This window comes from Cyclopterus lumpus, chromosome 5, assembly GCF_009769545.1.
Source record: "Cyclopterus lumpus isolate fCycLum1 chromosome 5, fCycLum1.pri, whole genome shotgun sequence".
In the NCBI taxonomy this organism is placed as follows: Eukaryota; Metazoa; Chordata; class Actinopteri; order Perciformes; family Cyclopteridae; genus Cyclopterus; species Cyclopterus lumpus.
Window position 1 is genome coordinate 26170223 of NC_046970.1, and position 17500 is coordinate 26187722.

General features: G+C 47.9%; 1 protein-coding gene across 1 annotated transcript in view; it reads right to left on the reverse strand.

The window, feature by feature from the left end:
* Positions 1-6411: 6411 nt before the first annotated feature.
* The window catches only part of rbpjl (recombination signal binding protein for immunoglobulin kappa J region-like), a 19183-nt gene continuing 8094 nt past the window's right edge, over positions 6412-17500 (reverse strand). The window contains exons 3-12 of the mRNA XM_034533288.1: positions 15089-15208; positions 14861-14931; positions 14635-14753; positions 13349-13523; positions 12921-13058; positions 11469-11581; positions 7951-8091; positions 7708-7863; positions 7425-7528; positions 6412-7032 (exon numbers count right to left, since the gene is read on the reverse strand). Of these exons, the coding sequence (XP_034389179.1) occupies positions 6732-7032; positions 7425-7528; positions 7708-7863; positions 7951-8091; positions 11469-11581; positions 12921-13058; positions 13349-13523; positions 14635-14753; positions 14861-14931; positions 15089-15208 (1438 nt within the window). The 3' untranslated portion in view covers positions 6412-6731. The remainder of the gene's footprint in view (positions 7033-7424; positions 7529-7707; positions 7864-7950; positions 8092-11468; positions 11582-12920; positions 13059-13348; positions 13524-14634; positions 14754-14860; positions 14932-15088; positions 15209-17500) is intronic.

Genomic DNA, 17500 nt, shown 5'->3' on the forward strand with positions numbered 1-17500 from the left:
CCTCCTCCTCCTCCTCCTCCTCCTCCTCCTCCTCCACCTGGGTGTAATCAACCAACATTAGCATTCCTCCCATTCTTCACATGCTCCGTTAGCTTCAGATAATTATCATCTGCTCAGATTCCTCCCTGAGAGCTTCTGTCACCAGTTAATCTTCTGATGTCTCCTTGTGTCCTAATGTCAGACAAGTGATGTCTCCTTGTGTCCTAACGTCAGACAAGTGATGTCTCCTTGTGTCCTAACGTCAGACAAGTGATGTCTCCTTGTGTCCTAACGTCAGACAAGTGATGTCTCCTTGTGTCCTAATGTCAGACAAGTGATGTCTCCTTGTGTCCTAACGTCAGACAAGTGATGTCTCCTTGTGTCCTAATGTCAGACAAGTGATGTCTCCTTGTGTCCTAACGTCAGACAAGTGATGTCTCCTTGTGTCCTAATGTCAGACAAGTGATGTCTCCTTGTGTCCTAACGTCAGACAAGTGATGTCTCCTTGTGTCCTAATGTCAGACAAGTGATGTCTCCTTGTGTCCTAATGTCAGACAAGTGATGTCTCCTTGTGTCCTAACGTCAGACAAGTGATGTCTCCTTGTGTCCTAATGTCAGACAAGTGATGTCTCCTTGTGGCCTAACGTCAGACAAGTGATGTCTCCTTGTGTCCTAATGTCAGACAAGTGATGTCTCCTTGTGTCCTAATGTCAGACAAGTGATGTCTCCTTGTGTCCTAATGTCAGACAAGTGATGTCTCCTTGTGTCCTAATGTCAGACAAGTGATGTCTCCTTGTGTCCTAGCGTCAGACAAGTGATGTCTCCTTGTGTCCTAGCGTCAGACAAGTGATGTCTCCTTGTGTCCTAATGTCAGACAAGTGATGTCTCCTTGTGTCCTAACGTCAGACAAGTGATGTCTCCTTGTGTCCTAATGTCAGACAAGTGATGTCTCCTTGTGTCCTAACGTCAGACAAGTGATGTCTCCTTGTGTCCTAACGTCAGACAAGTGATGTTTCCTTGTGTCCTAACATCAGACAAGTGATGTCTCCTTGTGTCCTAATGTCAGACAAGTGATGTCTCCTTGTGTCCTAACGTCAGACAAGTGATGTCTCCTTGTGTCCTATCGTCAGACAAGTGATGTCTCCTTGTGTCCTAACGTCAGACAAGTGATGTCTCCTTGTGTCCTAACGTCAGACAAGTGATGTCTCCTTGTGTCCTAACGTCAGACAAGTGATGTCTCCTTGTGTCCTAACGTCAGACAAGTGATGTCTCCTTGTGTCCTAATGTCAGACAAGTGATGTCTCCTTGTGTCCTAACGTCAGACAAGTGATGTCTCCTTGTGTCCTAACGTCAGACAAGTGATGTCTCCTTGTGTCCTAATGTCAGACAAGTGATGTCTCCTTGTGTCCTAACCCCCCCCCCCCCCCCCCCCCCCCCCCCCCCGCTGCCTGCCCATCACCGTGATGCCGAGGCGCTGACATACAGGAGGAGGGTCGTGGTGAAGCAGAGCAGGTCTGGACAGTAGACTCCTTTATATCCAACTGTAGTACACAGTTGGATATAACCCCCCCCACCCCCCCACCCCCTCCACCACCACCGGTATGATACTGTTTCTGAACACGCGAGACCATTCTGGACTTTATTCTAATCCAGTTTAACCCTTGAACGCTGAACACAGTCTGAGGTTAAAACCCCTTCACCCCCAGAGTCCCCCATCTGAGTCCCCCACCAGAGCCCTCCATCTGAGTCCCCCACCAGAGCCCTCCATAAGAGTCCTCCACCAGAGCCCTCCATAAGAGTCCTCCATAAGAGTCCTCCATAAGAGTCCTCCACCAGAGCCCTCCATAAGAGTCCTCCACCAGAGCCCTCCATAAGAGTCCTCCATCAGAGTCCTCCACCAGAGCCCTCCATCAGAGTCCTCCACCAGAGTCCTCCACCAGAGCCCTCCATAAGAGTCCTCCATCAGAGTCCTCCACCAGAGCCCTCCATAAGAGTCCTCCACCAGAGCCCTCCATAAGAGTCCTCCACCAGAGTCCTCCACCAGAGCCCTCCACCAGAGCCCTCCATAAGAGTCCTCCATCAGAGTCCTCCATCAGAGTCCTCCACCAGAGCCCTCCACCAAAGCCCTCCATAAGAGTCCTCCACCAGAGTCCCCCACCAGAGCCCTCCACCAAAGCCCTCCATAAGAGTCCTCCATCAGAGTCCTCCACCGGAGTCCCCCACCAGAGTCCTCCACCGGAGTCCCCCACCAGAGTCCTCCACCGGAGTCCCCCATCAGAGCCCTCCATAAGAGTCCTCCACCGGAGTCCCCCACCAGAGTCCTCCACCGGAGTCCCCCATCAGAGCCCTCCATAAGAGTCCTCCACCAGAGTCCCCCACCAGAGTCCTCCACCGGAGTCCCCCATCAGAGCCCTCCATAAGAGTCCTCCACCGGAGTCCCCCATCAGAGCCCTCCATAAGAGTCCTCCACCGGAGTCCCCCATCAGAGCCCTCCATAAGAGTCCTCCACCGGAGTCCCCCATCAGAGCCCTCCATAAGAGTCCTCCACCGGAGTCCTCCACCGGAGTCCCCCATCAGATTCCCAACAGAACCAGATGGAAACGTTCATCCTTCCTCTTTGGTTTTGGATCATGCAATAAAAATATCTATTAGATATAATAACTATTGGACGGCCTGAAAGTACATTTTACCAAATGAACGAATGAAGTATTTAAAATGATTAAATATGTTAGTTGTATGTATGTTTTCCACATATATTTGATGAACTATTCATTCATAAATCTTTTATTAAATCCTCTAACGTGTTTTTAGGAGACAGAGGGCTCATCTGTCTTACGGAGAAGATCTCTTCTTTTCGGGTGGAGCTTTGTTTCCTTCTGCTTTAAGGAGATCCCTAAAGGATCGCTGTGTTCCCACATGGAGGTCTTAAGACCCGGGACACGGGCAGCATGTCATCATGAATCAGAAGATCTGAAGACATTGATCTCAATCAAGTGGAATTAGGTCTTTGGTGAAAAGTCAACACTGGTTTTAACAAATATGTTGCAAAAAAAAACAACTGCATTTCTGTTGGTTATTTGAGTAAAAACCATGAAAACGAAGTGAAGACGGATCCTTAAAGATGTTCACCGTGAAGCCTTAAACTCTGAGGTTTCATTGAACTCTTTATGTGAGAGAGCGGAGGCTCAGAGAAGAATGGAGGTGTGTTCCTGCGAGGGGAACCAGAGAATGGGTCCTTTCATTGGGCTCCTCATTCATCAGGACGGAGGAAACGTGGCGGCTTTGGGCCACGTGAGGCTCTCAGTTTGAAGTTTGTGCCACATGATAGAGATTAAGAGCCCTGAGACCAACGTCTTGTGTTTCCACCGTCTCCTTCCTCCTCTCTCCCACATGTTTGTCTTACTAATGAGGAGGAGGAGGAGGAGGAGGAGGAGGAGGAGGAGGAAGGGAGGCACATGCCGCTCGGTACCCTTTAGATTATGAGACACGTGAGGGCTGTCTGACGTCTGGTGGCTGATGAGGGACAAACTTCTGTGAATGTGTTAATGATGGTTAAAGGACCCAAAATAAGCTCCTTGTTTTGGTTTCCACAAGAACTTCAAACTTAATAAAAACTTGCTAAACTTGTTGAAGTTGCATTCTCTCTCCTGACCACCAGGGGGCGACTCCTCTGGTTGTATAGAAGTCTATGCTTCATGTTTTAAAGCTGCATTCTCTTTACTGACCACCAGGGGGCGACTCCTCTGGTTGTATAGAAGTCTATGCTTCATGTGTTAAAGCTGCATTCTCTCTCCTGACCACCAAGGGGGGGTTCCTCTGGTTGTATAGAAGTCTATGCTTCATGTGTTAAAGCTGCATTCTCTCTCCTGACCACCAGGGGGCGACTCCTCTGGTTGTATAGAAGTCTATGCTTCATGTTTTAAAGCTGCATTCTCTCTCCTGACCACCAGGGGGCGACTCCTCTGGTTGTATAGAAGTCTATGCTTCATGTGTTAAAGCTGCATTCTCTCTCCTGACCACCAGGGGGCGACTCCTCTGGTTGTATAGAAGTCTATGCTTCATGTGTTAAAGCTGCATTCTCTCTCCTGACCACCAGGGGGCGATTCCTCTGGTTGTATAGAAGTATATGCTTCATGTGTTAAAGCTGCATTCTCTCTCCTGACCACCAAGGGGGGGTTCCTCTGGTTGTATAGAAGTCTATGCTTCATGTGTTAAAGCTGCATTCTCTCTACTGACCACCAGGGGGCGACTCCTCTGGTTGTATAGAAGTCTATGCTTCATGTATTGAAGCTGCATTCTCTCTCCTGACCACCAGGGGGCGACTTCTCTGGTTGTATAGAAGTCTATGCTTCATGTGTTAAAGCTGCATTCTCTCTCCTGACCACCAGGGGGCGACTCCTCTGGTTGTATAGAAGTCTATATAAATGACTTTACTTCTCTTGATGTATTCCCTCAGTAAACATTGTAAACATTAGTTTTTGGTCTCAATCTCTAGTTTCAAGTCTTGTTCAATACAGAATGATGTTCATTTAGTAAATTATGGTCATTTAGAGTCAAACAGACCATAATGCAGGGGATGCTTTAGGGGCGGGTTAACAAGGTGATTGACAGGTTGACACCGGAGATCTAAACGGCATCTCTACGTCACTCCTCCTTATTCCAGATATTGTCACTTATTGTCAAGATGGCGACGGCGACCTGGAGGATTAAAAGCTTCCACAAACCATAACTTTATATCTACCTGTTCTCAGGTCATAACTTCATACCTGTTCTCAGGTCATAACTTCATATACCTGTTCTCAGGTCATAACTTCATATACCTGTTCTCAGGTCATAACTTCATATACCTGTTCTCAGGTCATCACTTCATACCTGTTCTCAGGTCATCACTTCATATACCTGTTCTCAGGTCATAACTTCATACCTGTTCTCAGGTCATAACTTCATATACCTGTTCTCAGGTCATAACTTCATATACCTGTTCTCAGGTCATAACTTCATACCTGTTCTCAGGTCATTACTTCATATACCTGTTCTCAGGTCATAACTTCATATACCTGTTCTCAGGTCATAACTTCATATACCTGTTCTCAGGTCATCACTTCATATACCTGTTCTCAGGTCATCACTTCATATACCTGTTCTCAGGTCATAACTTCATACCTGTTCTCAGGTCATAACTTCATATACCTGTTCTCAGGTCATAACTTCATATACCTGTTCTCAGGTCATAACTTCATACCTGTTCTCAGGTCATAACTTCATACCTGTTCTCAGGTCATAACTTCATACCTGTTCTCAGGTCATAACTTCATACCTGTTCTCAGGTAATAACTTCATACCTGTTCTCAGGTCATAACTTCATACCTATAGGCCGTGCACTCCTCTGGGAGGACTCTCTGGTTGCACCTCCTGACATGCAGCATGTGAGGGTTCTCCTCCTCGTGGGAGGTCCCGTCATGCGCTGTGATTTTCTCCTGATTCACTTGTTTGGAACAAAAGAGCTCCACAAACGCACTGACTCGACTCCCCGGCATCAAACTCACGGCAGGAACGGGCTGTGAAGCCGGCTGCTGCCAGACACTTTGATAATTGGATTAACATAATAACTTAATAACTTAATAAGGACTTTGGGGACAAAGGGACAGAACGAGTCAACACGGTCACATGACTAAAATCTAAACTCCTCCCACTTTCTATAGTGAGGTTTGTACTATATGTACCTCTGAGATGTAGTACAGTAAACAGTACTATATGTACCTCTGAGATGTCGTACAGTAGATAGTACTATATGTACCTCTGAGATGTAGTACAGTAGATAGTACTATATGTACCTCTGAGATGTAGTACAGTAGATAGTACTATATGTACCTCTGAGATGTAGTACAGTAAAAGGTACACATCAGGAATGACATCTGAGTTGTAAAAGCTTTTATTGTGTTGGTTATTTAGTAAACAAGGATCCTGTGGACTAGAACATACCATCACTAGCACATGAGTGGAAGGTACCATCACTAGCACATGAGTGGAAGGTACCATCACTAGCACAAGAGTGGAACGTACCATCACTAGCACAAGAGTGGAAGGTACCATCACTAGCACAAGAGTGGAACGTACCATCACTAGCACAAGAGTGGAACGTACCATCACTAGCACAAGAGTGGAAGGTACCATCACTAGCACATGAGTGGAAGGTACCATCACTAGCACAAGAGTGGAACGTACCATCACTAGCACATGAGTGGAAGGTACCATCACTAGCACAAGAGTGGAAGGTACCATCACTAGCACAAGAGTGGAAGGTACCATCACTAGCACAAGAGTGGAACGTACCATCACTAGCACAAGAGTGGAACGTACCATCACTAGCACAAGAGTGGAAGGTACCATCACTAGCACATGAGTGGAAGGTACCATCACTAGCACATGAGTGGAAGGTACCATCACTAGCACATGAGTGGAAGGTACCATCCCTAGCACATGAGTGGAAGGTACCATCACTAGCACATGAGTGGAAGGTACCATCACTAGCACATGAGTGGAACGTACCATCCCTGAGTGGAGAGGTGGAGGTCTGAAGGTGAAGCAGGCGATTCACAGGTTTTAAGAAGAGAAGCACAGCAACGCTTCCAGCTGCTGCTTCTCTCCGTCACTTCCTGCCGTCTCGTGTTTATTGAATGAAACACAAAACATCAAAAGGATTGTCTGCTTGATTTGAGGTCCTCGGTCACCTGAGGACTCCCCCAGGTGCGCTAACTCTGCATGAAGAGGTGGAAGTTGGCTCTGGTGAACTCCTGATGGATGGTCTCCAGGAGGACGTCGTCCCGCTGGCCTCCCTCCGCCCCCGCCTCCCTCCTCCCTCCGGCCGCCGTTCCTCGGGCACACGGCGGCGGCTGGAGCTCCGGAGTGAAGGTGAAGCTGAAGGTCGTGCGGTAGATCAGGCCGTCCGATCGGATGAGAGACAGCGGGACGGAAGTGATGCGTCTCAGGTGGCGCCAGCCGTCACCGAAGGCCGAGACGTCAGGGACGACGCAGAGCAGAGACTTGGGAGACCTGGGAGGAGCCACAAGGAGGTGAAAGGTCACCTGGACTGCTGAAGGAGCTCCAGTTATCCCCTTCTACAGTACCTTCAATTACTCTGTTCTCTACCTGTTCAGGTACTCTGTTCTCTACCTGATCAGATACTCTGTTCTCTACCTGTTCAGATACTCTGTTCTCTACCTGATCAGATACTCTGTTCTCTACCTGTTCAGATACTCTGTTCTCTACCTGTTCAGATACTCTGTACTCTACCTGTTCAGATACTCTGTTCTCTACCTGTTCAGGTACTCTGTTCTCTACCTGTTCAGGTACTCTGTTCTCTACCTGTGCAGGTACTCTGTACTCCTCCTCATCTCCTCTTCATCTCCTCCTCCTCCTCCTCCTCCTCTTCATCTCTTCCTCACCTGAACATCGTCTCAGCTTCGTTGTTTCCAAACCACACTTTGAGATGAGGGCTCAAGTTTTCTCCGTGGATGTCCAGCGTGGCGACGTGTCCTCCACCGTTCACCTGAGCACACACACACACACACACACACACACACACACACACACACACACACACACCAAAAAAAAACCAATCCAGACACAGTTTGTTGTGGGGAATCAATTTAGACAACAATAACACACCACCTCCGTCACATTTATCACAAGCACTACCAGCTCCATCTCCTCCACCCCCTAACTCACCTCTAACCCCGTGATAACAGGAAACGGAGTGACGGGGTTCTGGATGCAGGAGGGTCCGTGATTGAAGGTGAACTCCACGGCTTCCACCCCGATGATGGTCCAGCAGGACCCGTCGTTCAGCACCACCCTGCCGGGGTCTTTGGTGCTGGATGGGGCCTGGAGGGAGGACGAGGACAGAGGAGACTTTTGACAAAAGGAGCAGAGGAAGTAAAGCGAGGGCGGAAGCCAGAGGAGGAGTCTCACCTGGTACAGGACGATGGCGTCGTTGGACAGACACAGGTACGTCTGTGGGTCGTCTCTGAACTGGAAGGCACACTTGTGGAGCTGAGAGACCGGCTCGTCCACGTCTAAGATGGCGTGCTGCTTGTTGACCTTACGAATCACCTGGACGCAAACAAGACAGAGGTCAACGCCTAAGAAACCCTCATCGTCTTAGAAACCCTTATTATCTTAGAAACCCTTATCGTCTTAGAAACCCTTATTGTCTTACAAACCCTTATTATCTTAGAAACCCTTATCGTCTTAGAAACCCTCATCGTCTTAGAAACCCTCATCGTCTTAGAAACCCTTATCGTCTTACAAACCCTTATTATCTTAGAAACCCTTATCGTCTTAGAAACCCTTATTATCTTAGAAACCCTTATCGTCTTAGAAACCCTTATTATCTTAGAAACCCTTATCGTCTTAGAAACCCTCATCGTCTTAGAAACCCTTATTATCTTAGAAACCCTCATCGTCTTAGAAACCCTTATTGTCTTAGAAACCCTTATTATCTTAGAAACCCTTATCGTCTTAGAAACCCTTATCGTCTTGTGTTGGTTTATTGGACACAAAGCTTTTGTACTTAAGCAACGGCACTTCAGTGGTTATTTGATCCAAACCAAAACTAAGTGGTTTGCTGTGAAGACCTGAGTTTACTTTGAAAAGTCTGGATGCAACGACTGTGGCTGGACTCCAGCAGGGAGCCGCTACCTCACATGAGGTGATTTGGCATCCCTCCCAACAAGCTAGACTGACATGGTCGGTACCAACGGATTCATCAGGGCTTCTTCTCCGCAGCCTCCAACAGACGGCGGAGGTTAAATGAGATCCAATCACATTCCAGGATTGCACTCCCAGGCTTCTTCAGGGCAAGAACACGGCCCAAAAACACCCTTCACACCAAGAGGACGTTAGAGGGCTGGATGAATCAGAAAGAGTACGATAGAGCAGGGAGCGAGTTCAGCTGAAACACGTACAGTAGGGAGCGAGTTCAGCTGAAACACGTACAGTAGGGAGCGAGTTCAGCTGAAACACGTACAGTAGGGAGCGAGTTTAGCTTAAACACGTACAGTAGGGAGCGAGTTGAGTTTAAACACGTACAGTAGGGAGCGAGTTTAGCTTAAACACGTACAGTAGGGAGCAAGTTGAGTTTAAACACGTACAGTAGGGAGCGAGTTTAGCTTAAACACGTACAGTAGGGAGCAAGTTGAGTTTAAACACGTACAGTAGGGAGCGAGTTTAGCTTAAACACGTACAGTAGGGAGCAAGTTGAGTTTAAACAAGTACAGTAGGGAGCGAGTTTAGCTTATACATGTACAGTAGGGAGCAAATTGAGCTTAAGCACGTACAGTAGGGAGCAAATTGAGTTTAAACACGTACAGTAGGGAGCGAGTTTAGCTTAAACACGTACAGTAGGGAGCAAGTTGAGTTTAAACACGTACAGTAGGGAGCGAGTTTAGCTTAAACACGTACAGTAGGGAGCAAGTTGAGTTTAAACACGTACAGTAGGGAGCGAGTTTAGCTTATACATGTACAGTAGGGAGCGAGTTGAGTTTAAACACGTACAGTAGGGAGCGAGTTGAGTTTAAACACGTACAGAAGGGAGCGAGTTGAGTTTAAACACGTACAGTAGGGAGCAAGTTCAGCTAAAACACGTACAGTAGGGAGCGAGTTGAGTTTAAACACGTACAGTAGGGAGCGAGTTTAGCTTATACATGTACAGTAGGGAGCGAGTTTAGCTTATACATGTACAGTAGGGAACGAGTTTAGCTTAAACACGTACAGTAGGGAGCGAGTTAAGCTTATACATGTACAGTAGGGAGCGAGTTTAGCTTATACACGTACAGTAGGGAGCAAGTTGAGTTTAAACATGTACAGTAGGGAGCGAGTTTAGCTTAAACACGTACAGTAGGGAGCAAGTTGAGTTTAAACACGTACAGTAGGGAGCGAGTTTATCTTAAACACGTACAGTAGGGAGCAAGTTGAGTTTAAACACGTACAGTAGGGAGCGAGTTTAGCTTAAACACGTACAGTAGGGAGCAAGTTGAGTTTAAACACGTACAGTAGGGAGCGAGTTTAGCTTATACATGTACAGTAGGGAGCGAGTTCAGCTTATACATGTACAGTAGGGAGCAAGTTCAGCTAAAACACATACAGTAGGGAGCGAGTTTAGCTTATACATGTACAGTAGGGAGCGAGTTTAGCTTATACATGTACAGTAGGGAACGAGTTTAGCTTATACATGTACAGTAGGGAGCAAGTTGAGATTAAACACGTACAGTAGGGAGCAAGTTGAGTTTAAACACGTACAGTAGGGAGCGAGTTTAGCTTATACATGTACAGTAGGGAGCGAGTTTAGCTTATACATGTACAGTAGGGAGCGAGTTTAGCTTATACATGTACAGTAGGGAACAAGTTTAGCTTAAACACGTACAGTAGGGAGCAAGTTCAGCTAAAACACATACAGTAGGGAGCGAGTTTAGCTTATACATGTACAGTAGGGAGCGAGTTTAGCTTATACATGTACAGTAGGGGACAAGTTTAGCTTAAACACGTACAGTAGGGAGCAAGTTCAGCTAAAACACACACAGTAGGGAGCGAGTTTAGCTTAAACATGTACAGTAGGGAGCGAGCTTGAGGCGCTACAGCTGCCTGCAGGAAGCTGACCGAGCACAGCTCGGTGGTCTGCACTCGGCTAGAGGCTCCACTCTGAATAACTCCTGGTACCTCCAGACCTTGAGCCCTCACCCTAAGTACTAACACATTCAAACACACCCTTCACTGCACACACACACACACACACACACACACACACACACACACACACACACACACACACACACACACACACACACACACACACACACACACACACACACACACACACACACACACACACACACACACACACACACACACACACACACACACACACACACACACACACACACACACACACACACACACACTGAGCGTCCTGGTCGACCTCGAGCCACTCGCCACGCAGAAAAATGCGAATCAGCAGGAAGAATTTCCCGAGCAGCGAAAACCAGCTGGAGGTGTTGGACCTTTAAGTGGCGTGGAGGTCCGGTCAGGGTGGTGGTTACCCCCATCAGACCAGAGCTCTTCACACCGGGACCATGTGATTGGCAGGAGCCGACCCACAATGCATCAGTGCTACACTGAGTTCAGAGAGATCATGCCTCAGTACGGTGGTCCTGATTATTTAAATTATGAAACACAAAACACAAAACACAAAGCTACCCTGATGTCGTACTACCACGCCTATTGTATCCCAGAATGCAAAGAGCTGGAACGACAACAGTGTATGGCCACAACAACAACAACAACAACAACAACCACAGTGGTCAAGGCAGTAAATACCCGAGAAATTATGTTCCACCTCATGATGGACTCCAGAATGGAAGCTACTGTACATTTGTGTGTGTGTGTGTGTGTGTGTGTGTGTGTGTGTGTAGATGTGTGTGTCTGTGTGTTACCATGGGTGGCAGAGCGGCTCCAGACTCGGTGCACACTAACTGGACCACACAGCCGTAACAGATGAAGCCTTCGCTCAGCACAAAGTCTCCTTGGTCAGCATGCTGGTCCTCCACTAGACACACACACACACACACACACACACACACACACGCACACTCATATAACTGTAGCTTTTTACTCATCCCTCCAAACATCTACAGTTGATTCATCGTGTGTGTGTGTGTGTGTGTGTGTGTGTGTGTGTGTGTGTGGACGGTGAATGGCGGCGGTCTAGCTGCTGCTGGGAGGTCGGTGTGTTACATAAATAAGCGGTCCACACTGAGCTATTCATGGCTCGTGTTCGTCTATGAATATGAAGCGAGACTCAGAAATTGTTCTTCAAATTAATTTTCTTTGCGAGGAGCTGAAGCTGAAGAGGTACACGCTGCCCAGGGTTTATAATGACTATACTATAATATAATAATAATAATAATAAAGCAATACATGTCCTATGTGTACAGGTTGTGATTTGTGATTCTGGGCTATATTAAATGAACTGAATTAAATTATAGAGTAGTTTTTATAATCCTCATTTAGACATTTAATGTCGTGCAGCAGCTTGAAAACTAAATCTAAAACAAAACAAGAGAAGAGAAGAGAAGAGAAGCTTATTCGAGGTTTCCTGTGAAGACGGAAGTTCTTCATTTATATGACCTTCATATGAAGGTCACATGAAGGTCATATGAAGGTTGTATGACGTCATATGAAGGTCATATGAATGTTGTATGACCTTCATATGAAGGTCATATGAAGGTCATATGAATGTTGTATGACAGTCATATGAAGGTCATATGAAGGTCATATGAATGTTGTATGACCTTCATATGACTGTCATATGAAGGTCATATGAAGGTCATATGAAGGAATTTTGAGAAGATTGTTTTTATGTAACGAGCAAAGATGATGAACGAGATCATGTGACCCGATGTTTGACTTTTGCACAATGTAACGAAGAACATTCTTATTTTAAGCCAAACTATGATGTTTTTACTTGACATGAGCAAGTAGTTTGTTTTTTACCTTTAAACACGAGCTCGGGGGTTTGATCCCCATCTGCCCAACAATCAGTGTGATTATGTGAAGAAGATCCCGTGTTCATGTTAAACAGACAATCCATTGATAGACTGACCTTCATGTGACCTTCATATGACCTTCGTGTGACCTTCATTCATATGACCTTCATTCATATGACCTTTATGTGACCTATGAAGGTCATATGAAGGTCATCTTTGCTCGTTACATAAAAACAATCTTCTCAAAATGAACTTCCGTCTTCACAGGAAACCTCGAATAAGATTCTCTTCTCTTTAGTATTGTTTTGTTTTAGATTAGTTTTCAAGCTCCTGCACGACATTAAGACAGATGCACACACACACACACACACCTACACACACACACACACACACACGTACCCAGCGTGATGGTGAAGGCGGTCCACTGTCTGGCGCTGGCGATGAAGGCTCCCCTGTCCACCGACAGGTACCTGGTGCTGACCGTCTGAGAGCGCAGCCGGTTGAATAAAGCTACTCTGGAGCCTGAGGAGATACACACTGAACACACACACACACACACACACACACGTTATAGAAATAATAATAATAATGTACACTTTTATTGATCCCCGTGGGTACATTCTTCTCTGCATTGACCCATCATTAGTTATTAAGGAGCAGTGGGCTGCAGTGAAGCACCCGGGGAGCAACTGGGGGTTCAGTGCCTTGCTCAAGGACACTTCAACATGCAACTATGGGGAGAATGTCCTCACAGAGATGGTTAAACAAGCAGTGGTGACACGCCGTGTGGATCCATGCACAACCTAAAGGATCACGACGTGACTCACGGTCGGCGTTCTTCATGGACTGCCTCTTCTGGGACGGCTTGGAGATGACTTTGATCATCCGGCTCTGGAACGAACCCACTTCCTGTCTGCTGCCCAGGAAGAGACGCAGCAGCAGGCAGAAGTGTTTCCTCTTGTCCTGGTCGGAGATGAACAGAGACTTGGCCGACGCGAACATCTGCTGGACGGAGACAAAGGAGACGGTTGGTGAGTCTACGCTTCATGTGTTAGAGACAGACGGACACGAGACAGACGGGTGGAGACAGACGGACACGAGACAGACGGGTGGAGACAGACGGGTGGAGACAGACGGACACGAGACAGACGGTGGAGACAGACGGGTGGAGACAGACGGACACGAGACAGACGGGTGGAGACAGACGGACACGAGACAGACGGGTGGAGACAGAGACAGACGGACACGAGACAGACGGGTGGAGACAGACGGACACGAGACAGACGGGTGGAGACAGACGGGTGGAGACAGACGGACACGAGACAGACGGTGGAGACAGACGGGTGGAGACAGACGGACACAAGACAGACGGGTGGAGACAAACGGACACAAGACAGACGGGTGGAGACAGATGGACACAAGACAGACGGGTGGAGACAGACGGACACAAGACAGACGGGTGGAGACAGACGGACACAAGACAGACGGGTGGAGACAGACGGACACAAGACAGACGGGTGGAGACAGACGGACACAAGACAGACGGGTGGAGACAGACGGACACAAGACAGACGGGTGGAGACAGACGGACACAACACAGACGGGTGGAGACAGACGGACACAAGACAGACGGGTGGAGACAGACGGACACAAGACAGACGGGTGGAGACAGACGGACACGAGACAGACGGGTGGAGACAGACGGGTGGAGACAGACGGACACAAGACAGACGGGTGGAGACAGACGGACACAACACAGACGGGTGGAGACAGACGGACACAAGACAGACGGGTGGAGACAGACGGACACAACACAGACGGGTGGAGACAGACGGACACAACACAGACGGGTGGAGACAGACGGACACAACACAGACGGGTGGAGACAGACGGACACAACACAGACGGGTGGAGACAGACGGACACAAGACAGACGGGTGGAGACAGACGGACACAACACAGACGGGTGGAGACAGACGGACACAACACAGACGGGTGGAGACAGACGGACACAAGACAGACGGGTGGAGACAGACGGACACAAGACAGACGGGTGGAGACAGACGGACACAACACAGACGGGTGGAGACAGACGGACACACGGTCCTCTCACCCGGGAGTCCGGCTGCTCATCGAAGGCCAGTTTGAAAGAGTCGGCCTGAGACTGAGCGCTGCTGTCCAGACACATGTAACCACACAGCCGGTGCACCGAGTCTCCACCGTGGCCGGCAGCTGGAGGAGAGAGGGGAGGGGGGGAGGGGGGGGGGGGGGGGGGGGGGGGGGGGGTCAACAAACAGCAACGTTTTCCTCGACACTGGACTATATTTGAGTTCCTTCACCTTTCAGATGGTCCTGCGTGACCCTCCATCCATCACCGCTGAGGTAAACACAAGGAGGAGGGCAGAAGAACCTGAAGGTCACGACACAGGTCACACTTCGCCCACTTCGCCCAAACAGTCATGAAACATTGTGACGAAGTGTTCGACCTCCATGTGTCGACGATGATGCACGTTTATCAGACGGGACAGGAAGACATTTGACTGATGGATCAATACTTGTCATCGGACCTTTTCTCGTTGCCGTAGGACTTCTGAGCGACCTTGGCGTGCAGGATGGTGACGCTCTGGTCGGCGTGAGCTTCTCTCGTTGCTCCCAGTAACTGGCACTGGAACTCCAGCTCCAGGCTCCTGATTGGACGACAATGCCATGAGCTCACAAACAACCGGGACGTAACGTCTTTAAGCATGTGTGTATCGGAGCGTCCTGGTGGCCAACGGTGGAACTGCAGAGACACACAAGCTCAACCATTAATCTGTTCTGAACCTTTAAACCACGAAGACTTCTTTGTCTCGTGAGCGAGTTATAGTCCTCGTCTAATGCCTCTCTGGTCACATCTGACTCAACGGAGAGTTATTTCATGTGGCCCCCCAGGGAGGAGGTCCGGAAACACCTCGAGGGGAACCAGACTTAGTTGGAAGCATTAAATGAACTTCTGCTGTGAGCAGAATGTGAAGAGTTGACAGTTGGAGATCTACTGGAGTTTAGCATGCTAGCCAGTCTTGTAATACCAACTGTAACCTGGAGAGGCGATAGTGAGTCACTGCAGCGTCCAGTCAGTCCACCCTGAGAGGACCTGGTTTGTTTATTACATTAAATCCACTTTTGTTGAAACCTCCAAAGAGAATAAAGTGAGTCGACGTAAAGGACTTCACAGCAGAGACGGAAATATAGAAATATGACAGAAGACGCAGGAATACGGAAGCACAACGCACGTTAAACGAGAAGTTCTTCTTCTGTCACTTTACACATTAAACCAAACAACTCTCCTCTTTACAGCAATAAGAAAGGAGTTCCTGCAACAGGTCCTGTATGATTATAACTAAATCATTAATGCTTTCACTCAGATATGCATTGTATCTTGTATTACTTGTTCACTAGCCATTCAAATCCATAAACATAAAGCAGCAAGAAAATGTAATTCCTTCCGTGTAAAACATCCTATAAATGACTTCTGAATACAAAGAGTGAAGAAAGAGGAACACTCAGACATAAAATGTCCTTAACAACGGCTCCAAACTCTTCTTATGTATTTATATGCAAATAGAATATTATTATTATATATATAAATATCTCTGTGTGATTACAGGTGAGTGTCGGTCTATATTTAAGAAATGTGCTTTTCATAACATATTCAGAAAAGATGAAAAAGATCACGGATTGGTTCAAATAAAAGAGTTACGTCACCAAACGTTTGGTGCACGCCGACACAGACACGGGCCTCCTGGGTGAAGGTCCTGTGTGTGTTGGACTCTCTCTAGTTGTTTAATACTTCATGCTCTTTAACACGATTACAGTCTTGAAATAAGTGTGTGTGTGTGTGTGCTCAGTCACCAGGTTAGCAGCAGAAGTCTAAATTCGACCTTCCCCTCTTGAAAGGTCAGAGGTCAGCGTGTCGGGAGCTCAGACCTTCTGGCATTTCACACCAGGAACACAGAATGAACAGAAGAAAGAAAAGAGGGGGAGGAACACACTTTCCCCTCCTGCTCGTCTTCTGGCTCTGAGGTCGTTCTGGTGGAAAGTTAAAGGACTACGATCATCATTACTTTTGTTTGACTCAACAGGTGTTGAGACCAGAAGGGGAGGAAGTATTCTGGTATTTTACTGCAGTAAAAGTACTAATACCACACTGTGAAAATACTCACTGAAGTCAAAGTATGTCAGTATTTACAGCTAAATGTAGTTAAATACTTAAAGTTTCATGGTGCCCCCTGTGGACTAAAGTGGTAGTGTTGGTTCTGGTGCCCCCTGTGGACTAAAGTGGTAGTGTTGGTTCTGGTGTCCCCTGTGGACTAAAGTGGTAGTGTTGGTTCTGGTGCCCCCTGTGGACTAAAGTGGTAGTGTTGGTTCTGGTGCCCCCTGTGGACTAAAGTGGTAGTGTTGGTTCTGGTGCCCCCTGTGGACTAAAGTGGTAGTGTTGGTTCTGGTGCCCCCTGTGGATTAAAGTGGTAGTGTTGGTTCTGGCGCCCCCTGTGGACTAAAGTGGTAGTGTTGGTTCTGGTGCCCCCTGTGGACTAAAGTGGTAGTGTTGGTTCTGGCGCCCCCTGTGGACTAAAGTGGTAGTGTTGGTTCTGGCGCCCCCTGTGGACTAAAGTGGTAGTGTTGGTTCTGGCGCCCCCTGTGGACTAAAGTGGTAGTGTTGGTTCTGGTGCCCCCTGTGGACTAAAGTGGTAGTGTTGGTTCTGGCGCCCCCTGTGGACTAAAGTGGTAGTGTTGGTTCTGGTGCCCCCAGTGGTCCAGCAATACATCCTGGGTCTCCAGCAGCGTGGTGTCGGCTCATAGAGAGGGAGAAGCTCTGCTACTGGAGGAGGAAGAGGAGGAAGAGGAGGAGGAGGAAGAGGAAGAGGAGAAAGAGGAGGAGGAGGAGGAGGAGGTCTGACTGCAGGTCCAATGCTGCAGGTGAAGCCGGATCTGGGTCTACG